Source organism: Cervus canadensis, chromosome 20 (assembly GCF_019320065.1).
Source record: "Cervus canadensis isolate Bull #8, Minnesota chromosome 20, ASM1932006v1, whole genome shotgun sequence".
NCBI lineage: Eukaryota > Metazoa > Chordata > Mammalia > Artiodactyla > Cervidae > Cervus > Cervus canadensis.
In genome coordinates this window covers 28539516-28548977 of record NC_057405.1, presented here as the reverse complement: position 1 = coordinate 28548977, position 9462 = coordinate 28539516, and the positions used below count along the sequence as shown (strand labels likewise).

Sequence of the window (9462 nt, the reverse complement as noted above, 5' to 3'; positions counted from 1 at the left end):
AAGCTGAAAATGTACAAATTATAATTTAATCTATCTCAAGAGAAATGACTTGCTTTCTCAAGGAAAACTGGATTCACTCTCTCAAAATTCTGAAAACCTAGGCAGGCATATCCACTGGTCATCAAAATCCAGGCATGTAGTCAACACTGAGAACCAGGTCACATCACATATCAAATAGAGAAGACTTATATACTTGAAGACCAATAAATTCTGAAGAAAAAGAAACTTATTATCAAAACCCAAAACACAATCAGTGAAACATATTAAATATTTTGGTTATTTCTCAGTGATAGTCAAGGTGATAGCAAACCAGGTTACTGTCCAGTCACCCTTAAAATATTGCTCACAGATCATTTACAAGTGCAACTTATTATGTGGGGGCAGGGGGTGGGATTGACCATATACCGGGAAATAAAGCTCTTCACATGTTAGGATGTACGTGAAAGATGACGCATGCAAGGAGATGCAGAATGAATGCATATGGGACATAAACTGTGGTGAGTACAGATGCTCCATACCTCAGTGTCTGTGGCTCTCATACCTCTTCAGTTCTCAGGGATATAGTTGTATAAGAAATTACTGCTTACACAGTAGATAATTTTGCTGCCAATAATTCCTAGGTTGTTCCTTCGAAGAACTGGGCTATACATACCATGGAAAAAATCTTACTTTTCTTGTAACTGCATAGACCTATTTTAAAGGAAGATATTATATTGGGGGCAAAAAGTGAGGTTGTACTTTGTGACATAACCAATTCCTCTTTCCCACCACGGATGGACTATGTCTTCCTACAATTTGGTAACTTCACTGGGTAATCCTTGACACTAACTGTGGTGTGTGCATAGGTAGACTGGCGTCAAGGTATTCCAGTTCAGCCAGTTTGTAATGTGCATTTAATGAAAAATGAATTCCTCCATGTCTCTTTCAACTGTTCAACTATCAATTATATTTGCTGCAAAACTTTTAATTTCAATAAAATATGATATGCACTATAGCTCTACAGATTTATAATGTGTGTTTACTAGGTATCTCCTGGACTTGTTTTATAGATTATGGTCAATGATTTTAAGCACGCAAACCCTTGAAAAAAAATCACTGATATGTCTCCCAAAGGCGTAAGTTTCACCCCTATTCTCAGCCCAATCCTCCCCAAAGTGAGGAGTGAAGATATCGGACGGAGACTGTGTGTGTCCTGATAAAGTGCTGCAAAGCAAGGATGGTGGCAAGACGTGTACCTGCTCACTTCCATGGCCTTGGAACTCCCCAGAGGAAAACGTGCTTGTCAGAAGCATGGCAGGCCAACCAGAAGCATACAAGCACAATTCCACCCAGACAGAAAATGAAAATCTAACGCCATGACCTCCCCGTCACGTGCCCTCCGCATCTGCGTGTCAGCTGTGCTCGACTACAGAGGATGTCGCTTTGGGTAAGGAAAGAGAAGTGGGCATGCACTCCAACTTCTGCAGGGAAGGGCTCCTGTGGAAGCAAGTGTAACCCACCCTTTGCATCACCCACTGTATGGACTGGTCTTTTCCAGCCCCCCAGAGAAGAGCTGCAGAGGTAAGCCGGCCCATCTCCCTGCCGTCAGGAGACCCTTCTGGATCATGGGAGGCTTCACACAAGGCAGCCTTCAGAGACCAGCTGTCTCTCAGGGAGGACCCTTCTTTGGGTCCCCAGTTTTTGCATCCTGTGTCACCTCACAAACAGATCGATGAGGGTCTGGGGAAAAGCAGTCAAGATTTGGTTTCTCTTTAATCTAGGCAAGTGGCTCACATATGATCCTGCTTTTCCCTGGAGGGAGAACCCAGAAGTTTGGGGTCAGAGCTCAAGGACCTTCCGATCACTCAGGTTCCTTGCCTGGTTCTCCACCTCCTGGCACAGGGTTTCCGGTGACTGGACCAACTTCAAGATCCCAGCTTCTCCAATTTATTCCATTGGACTGGAATGCAACATGGCAACACATATAACATTGACAACTTTGCAACATCTTGCAACTGTATTAAAAGCACAAGAAGCAAGAAGTTCTACACAGAAAGTATTTATTATTTGTATTTCCAGTACATCAGTATTTTAGGACAGTGTCAGATATACATCTTTAGGAAATAAGGAAAAATTAAGTAACAGATATAATTCATTGACTTTTCAAAATGAAAACAGCCAAGTAATATACCTACTTGGATCTGAAGGTAAGAGTCTGGTACAGGTAAAAATTAGGATTAAAGATTTTCTTTTTGATGTGAACTTTTTCCTGGTTATCTCCTGTTGAAGACTACGACAACCAAGCTGACTGCATACATGAGGCTAGTCATGGGGAAGGAAGACTACCCTGATTTCACTTGAACTTCACCGTTCTCCAGATCTGGTCCAGGAACGGGTAGGCCTGACTTCTCAAAGGATCTCTATGTCATCCTTCCACAAGGCTTATGCACACAAATCTACTGGCCTTCCCCAGCATGCCATTTCTATATGCTAAGAATGTATACACCAGGCCTGCCTCAGTCCAGGCTCAATAGGTCCATGGGCTCCGCTCTTATATTACATACAGTTCCTTCTAAAACTTGGGGAGGATCCAGGAGTACCTGGCCCCCTACACCGCCTCAGTGCTTTCCGCCTGGCATGCAGCTCTTCAGGATGCACCCCTGTTCTTTCTCTCCCATCACTCTTCTTTCTCCTTACTGTTCTAGCTGCCCCTGACCCCTGCCCCTGCTTGTCCTTATTGGAATTTTTAGGCATTCTCTGCCCTCCCCTCCCTTGTTAGTTTATCTTCGAGGAGAAATAAAAAGTCAGTAATTGTTACTGCTGGCTATGCGACACAGACAAAAGCTGCCACCCCTTCTGAAGATGGGGAGTGACAGGGGGGCAACCCTCTGCAAACCCCAGGACTTACTCGAAGAAGTCTGCTTGCTTTGGTTCCGTGCTCCACGAGTGGCGTGAAGGCATTTCTCTCTCTTTCACGGTCTAGAACTCAATTACTTGAGTCGTCTGGATCCCTGTTAACCTCTTCCGTAAAAGCAGTCAAGTCTACCACTAACACTGTAATAATTCACTGACTGATTCATCCAATACTATTTATTCTACTGATCCAGTACTCTCAAGGTGGTTCAGGTGAAGAAACCAAAGATCTACCTATTTGGATCCCCTGAGAACCATTGCAATAACCTGTGAATGAAAATGGCTTTTTAAAAATCCAATTAATAAAACTACAAAATCCTCATTATTCTTTGCGCCTGTGAGTTTCTATTCTCTAAGTTTTCACAAATACCACTTGTGTTCCACGTAAGATGCTATTTTCTTTTGTGATCCGATATGATCTTTTGTTTTGCTGTCTGCAAAAGAGTTCACTATGTTACTGGAAAGAATGACCTGTAAAAAGTCACTATAGGAAGCAGAAGGCAAGGTACAACAGAATGTCTTTTGTGAGGGCCCGGGCTCCTAAGGCACTCTTCTATCTCTTCCTGTTATCCTTTGAGACGGTGCCATCTACTCTACAACTAAGGAAACTCACTCCTCTCTTAACACGTGAGTATTAGAGAAACTTTCTCTTTTTCCATAGCTCACAATATGTGTCTTAAATGTGTTAATGAATTAGGAATTCCATTACAGCTGAATGTGAAAACTTTGTTTTCTCAGTTTTCATATTTTATGGACGTCTACCTTTACAAAGCATATGCTAAGGAAGGAAATGGTATTGAGCAAGACAAGCATTAAGAAGAATTGGTTCTTAAAGTAGAGCACGCTGGCTTAAACTTCTAATTTTATATCCCAATTAAAATGACTGATTAAAATTTAAATTTACATTTGATTCATCCGGTTTTCATCTGGCATTTCTGGGTTTGACTGCGAAGACTGTAAGAAGCTGCATGCACATTTTTCAGAACGCCACCTCCACTGTTTCCCTCAAAGGATGAAGGGTCCTAGGCTTCTCCAGCAAAGGGGCTTCTGCGTGTGTGAAGCTGTTATATGGAGGTGACTGGAAGTCCATCTGAACTAGGGCAGGTCTCCTGGAGTCAGAACTAACTCAGGAGACTACTTAAAATAGATGTGTTCTAGGACAACTGTGTAACACAATTAGCAATAAAATGACTTCAGGCTTAAGACTGACTGTAATTTTATCAGCTATTAAAGTAAAACACTATAAAGATCTGTAACAATGCTTTGCTGTGATATATTTCTTTTAAAAAAATACTCAATTATTATTTCTTAGCTAGACTTTTTCTGTACCCTTCAGTGATTCAAAGAGCATAAAGGTCAGGCCCATTTCATAAACCCTTTGAGTGACTAAAGACTTCCAAAGCCTAGATAATGATCTATGACATCATTCCAAAGAAACTTTATTCGGACAGGATTTGAGCTGTAAAAACAAAAGTAAACTGCACTCAAGAACACTAAGTTCAGTTCTGGGCTTGAGATGGACACGGGCTGTGATACATTTCCCAAATTCTTCACAACTTGAGTTCTCTCATTTCCATAATTTACCCTGTGTGATTAGCTGTCCATCGAGTGCCGGCATGGATCTCGGACACACATAAAGCTGTTTCTGGAAGCAGTACTAAAGGCGCAAGGCATTAAAAAGCTATTTGATTGCTGAATTTTCTTCCAGGACTCTACTTGCTACCAGTTAAGAAGAAAGCTTATCCTTCACTATCCTATACAAATAAAAACACATTAAAGGCAAGTGATGAGAAGAGGAAGAAGAGCACATATTTATTTTCAGTAACCAGACCTTCTGTCACCAAATCACAGGGATTGTATGACCCAGGGTGGGTGAGTCTACCCAGTAACACAGCTTTCAAAGGATGATCACATTGACATTCTCAACAGGACAGACAGGACCGTTTAATTTCTTTCGCAGAAGACCATTATTTGCACAGTGTCATAATAAATAAACATCTCTACACCAGGACACATTATGAGAGAAGCAATTCCGAAAACAGTGTCTGGCTCACAAGCTCTACTCTAGTCAGCTGAGAAACACTTTCCTAACTGAGGTGGCTCTTTCTAGGAGAAAAAAAATTACTGGAAATTCATTTCAAAGGTTTAGAGTCTTTGAACATCAGGGAAAAAAGGTATAGAGAATAATTTTATTTTCTAATTTTATTCTAAAATACAAACAAGACTCCTTAGGATTATGTCAACATAACTCCTTGATGTATTTCTGTTTCCAAATTCCTAATATGAAAGTTAGAAATACTAGGCTTGAAACTGCTGACATTTGATCAAAACTAAACAGCACACAAACAAAAACATTTTTTTAAATTATCAGTTACATGAAACAAGTAATTTCTAAGTAGAGGGTTTTTGAATTACAAAGCTTATAAAAGAGCTCTACAATTACCAGAATCTCAAAGGCCAAAAAAGACAAAAGGAATTTTTTTTAAAAAACAGGAGTGTTTTGAAGCAGAACACTAGATTAAAATCACATGAAACAACTTGGACAAGATTCTGATACAAAATTGCAACTGAGATGAAACTGAAAGAATATCTGAATTCAGTCAGTTAAGCCAAACTGCCACCTAAAACTCATTTCTTTTTCTAAATAAAACAAAAGTTATCTCAAAACTTTCAAGCATTTAAATGATCCGAATTTCCTTTATTTGTTCATGGTGTGAGAGAACATATTCTTATAGCAACACAAAGTGATAGAAAAGCAAAACAAATCTGTGCAGGATACTATGTACCTTCTCTGTCAAAGATTTTATCAGACATATCAAGGCTCTCTCCAGAATTCTAGAACTTCAGGTAAATTGCTTTACTCAAACTAAGACGTTGCAAAATAGGGGGAAAAATACAAATTTCCACCTGTGATGGAAACTCCCATGAATTTCTGAAAAAGTTAGTGAAGGAAGAATACAGCTTTCAGATAAAAAACACCAGTGCCTTGATCATTCTAAGTGCCTTGATTGTTGTAAGAAAACTGAAGTTAAGTTTTCTTTATTCCAGTTTTATGGTACTGTGGCCTTCTTAAAAAGCAAGAATTCTGCATTAAAAAAAAAAACTTCTTTCCCTAGCGAACAATTAAAATGGATTTAAGGTAGTCTGTTGGCAAAGAGAGAGAGACGTCAGAGTCTGTCCAAGTGTAACAAGTATCACAATGATGATGATGAGAGGTCTAACAGTTACAGCTGGATATAGGAAAACAATTTTTCGGTCCCAAAGTCACTACCATAATTAACCTTAAATTAACAAAAAAGCCATGATTAGTAAAATCTGTTCACTTTGTGTAAGTCACCCTAACTTGATTGCGGGAGGGTTCAATCTCTGGGGCGCACTCCCTACCTAGTGCTGAGGCCAGGGCTCCCAGCTGTAAGGTTAGGGCACCTTCTACTTTAATAGATTCTGCAGCATGGCCGTGGCATACGTGGGTCTGGCCAGCCTGCTCTCGATCGCGCTCTGGAGATACTGGATGCCTCCGCAGCGCTCCCAGATTTCTTCGAACTGTCTTGGCAGAATCTCAGCACCGCGCTTTCGAGTCAGGCCTGTCTCTTCAAGATTCAGCTCACACATCTCCATGTCGTCCTTCCCTGCATGGAGAGAGACATCAGAGAATTAACCACACCTCCTTTCAGATCCGTTTACTGTAAACTTCATTCCTGAAATCTCTACCAGTTGTCATAGATTTGAGAACTTTTAAAACTTTATTTCCTTCCTTGAAGGTTGAAATTTGCTTCATAAATTCACCAGTGACAAATGTGTCCTCCACCAAGTAAACCATTTCAAAATATACTAAGGATGCAGTTGATCCAACAAGTTACCAGGGTTAAGAGAAATGCTATATTTCCTGAAACCAGTACAAAGCAACCTATATAATTAGACATGAAAGGACCCAGACAAGTTTCTGTGTGTTCCAGGAGGACACAATCGAAGCGATTGATTCCACGCTGTAAATAAGTTATCCTCAACTGATGTGATTTAACTGCAAAACTCCAAGCCTCAACCCTGAACTTTAATCCATTATTACATTACCCCATTTCATTCAGAGGGTATACACTACTTTTCTGCTTTAGAAATTTTTGTTCATGGGAATCGTACACACCAGCCACGAGGAGGATGGGTGGCTTGTCAGGATGAAGCTCCATCTGCCGGGCAATCCATGGTCCATCAAAATGGGCATACCACCAGCCTTTCTTCTTATTCTGCGGGTCTTTGTACTGGTCCGCGGGGCGGATGAATGGGATGCGGAAGAAACGCTGCTGTCGGTTCATCTCGATCTCCTGCTGCCTGGCAGGGAGCTGGGCTGCCGGGTTCTGCTGAGCTATCACAGGGAACAAGGACAGTCACCCAAGGGATAAGGAAAACAGTCTTTAATCCTAGAACGCACCACCAATTTTTTTTTTAAAAAAGACGAGACAGGGGGTCCTAATAGTGAATTTAAAAAACAAAATGTAAATATGAATTCTCTACAAATGAACACAGTTCAAAGTGTGATTTTTTTAGAATTTTCTCTCCCCCCGCACACACCCCAACGGCCAGCACCACACCACCAGCACCATCGGCAGCAGCAATACCAACAGCCCCCAGCCATTCTCACAGATGCCTGCATCCCTAAAATGAACTCAGGCCATGAACTCACACGGCAGGAAGGCAAACTAGTTCTGTTTACTAGATTTATAGTTTTCCTCCAAGGAGTTCAAATGAATGCTGCAGAATGATTTTTATGGGACTATTTATGATGAAACAAACAGCAATTTTACAAATCTAAGGAATTCTAGATATTTGTCAATTTAACCAGAATTTCCTCAAAGAAGTCAAAGACATAAAAGTTTTCTCCTTTGCCAACTGATTTGGGGATTTAAAATGGCCAAGATAACACAGATATTTTATGAATAAGATTTAAACAACTTCATGACAACAAAACTGTTAACAGTAAGCATGAACTTTCACTCAGATTTACTTACTCTGAAATCAGACTTCTCTTGGAAAAAAATCCATTGCAGTAAGTGGAACGTGTATATTTGGTTCTCTTTGCCAATAGAAAAGAAAAATCCTTGCTTTTCTGTTAACACTGAGTATTCAGCTCACAGTAACCTCTTTTCCCTTGCTCAATTTTCATTACGGTTGGTGTTTTCATTTTTTTTTTTTTTTTTTCTGAAAATACACAGTTCTCTGGGGCAATGACTTTACATCTTCAGGAGCATAATTATGGTAAATCTGTTTAATATACTCTAAAGGTAGACCAATCATTTACTGCAGCTCAGTTAAGAATCTCACTGGAACTAAGTATGTCAATGAAAACTTAGATGTCTAAGTCAAGGACAGCCACATGGCTTCTGTAAGACTTTCCAAGTACTGAAAGGATGAAATTACTCTTATTCTACCTCTTGCACCAATAGCAAAAGCTACAGAGCAGTTGCATTTATTTCTGTGCAAACAACAGAAAGCAAAAAGCAGTTAGCAGACTTGTATATGCCTATGAAGAGAGAGTCCCAGCTTTGTTAGTGACTTAAAAAAGCTGTATCACCTTCAGCATGTTACCAGAAATGAGTTTATTCATCCTCTCATTCCTATTCCCTCAAAACAGCTTACAGTTCAGTGTTTCCACTTTGAGTTTTAAAAACTACCTACTCTGCAGGATATACACTAATTCAAAACTAAGACATTTTATAAAAAGAATTAAAAGGAAAAAACCCTTCCTTCCATCTTAAGCAGTGAATTAGAACTCAAGGTCCTACTGATAGAAACATACTAGATAGCAATGGCTGCCCATTAGTATAACCTACTTTCTTTCAAAATAACAATCTCCTGTTGGATAAAATTAAGGAACCCAACAGAAAGTCTTGGATGGCTTTTTCTACTAATGTGAAAAAGGAAACTATATTTGGGAAGCCTGGAAATGAACAGTCATCTGGAAAAGTATAAAGATACAGATGTGGAAAGCTTGAAACTAATCTTCTAAACAACTATTTCTTTCACATTCAATTGTTCTTCTAAAGTGTATGAAAAAGTTTCAAATCTGTAAGTTTGCAACTTACTAGAAGCAGTAAAAAATAATCTGTGCACCCATTTGGCAAAGAAATATCATTATTTTCAAATCATTACTGTTGAACTGATTTTAGAAGAAATTTACTGTACACTAAGATGACTCAAAGATTTTTACATTATCAAAAAACGTCTATCATAGGAAGCTATAGAAGTAACAGAATAATCTTCTCTTCCTATTAAGAGGTATTCTGTTAAGCTGTGTACATTATCACATGAAACTCCAACCTCTTCGGACAGAAATGCTTATACTATTAAATCATTTGAAACCAGCACCTAAAGTTAGTCTTTATTCTAAAAGACTAGCTGCTTATTAAGATAAGAGTTTTGCTACAATAGGAATTGCATATACTCAGCTTAAAATGCTAGGTTTTTAAACAAGCAAGTAAATCAATAAGACAGGGACTTCCCAGGTGGCGCACTGGTAAAGAATCCACCCGCTAACAGAGGAGACACCAGAGATGCAGGCTCAATCCCTGGGTTGGG

The 9462-nt window shown here is 39.6% G+C and overlaps 1 protein-coding gene across 5 annotated transcripts in view; it reads right to left on the bottom strand.

Annotated features, from left to right (window-relative positions):
• Positions 1-4679: 4679 nt before the first annotated feature.
• MYO6 (myosin VI) overlaps positions 4680-9462 on the bottom strand; it is a 156543-nt gene continuing 151760 nt past the window's right edge. For all 5 annotated transcript variants that reach the window (XM_043438982.1, XM_043438984.1, XM_043438985.1 and 2 more), the window contains 2 exons: positions 7034-7252; positions 4680-6521 (listed from right to left, as the gene is read on the bottom strand). In XM_043438982.1, the coding sequence (XP_043294917.1) occupies positions 6322-6521; positions 7034-7252 (419 nt within the window). In that variant the 3' untranslated portion in view covers positions 4680-6321. The remainder of the gene's footprint in view (positions 6522-7033; positions 7253-9462) is intronic.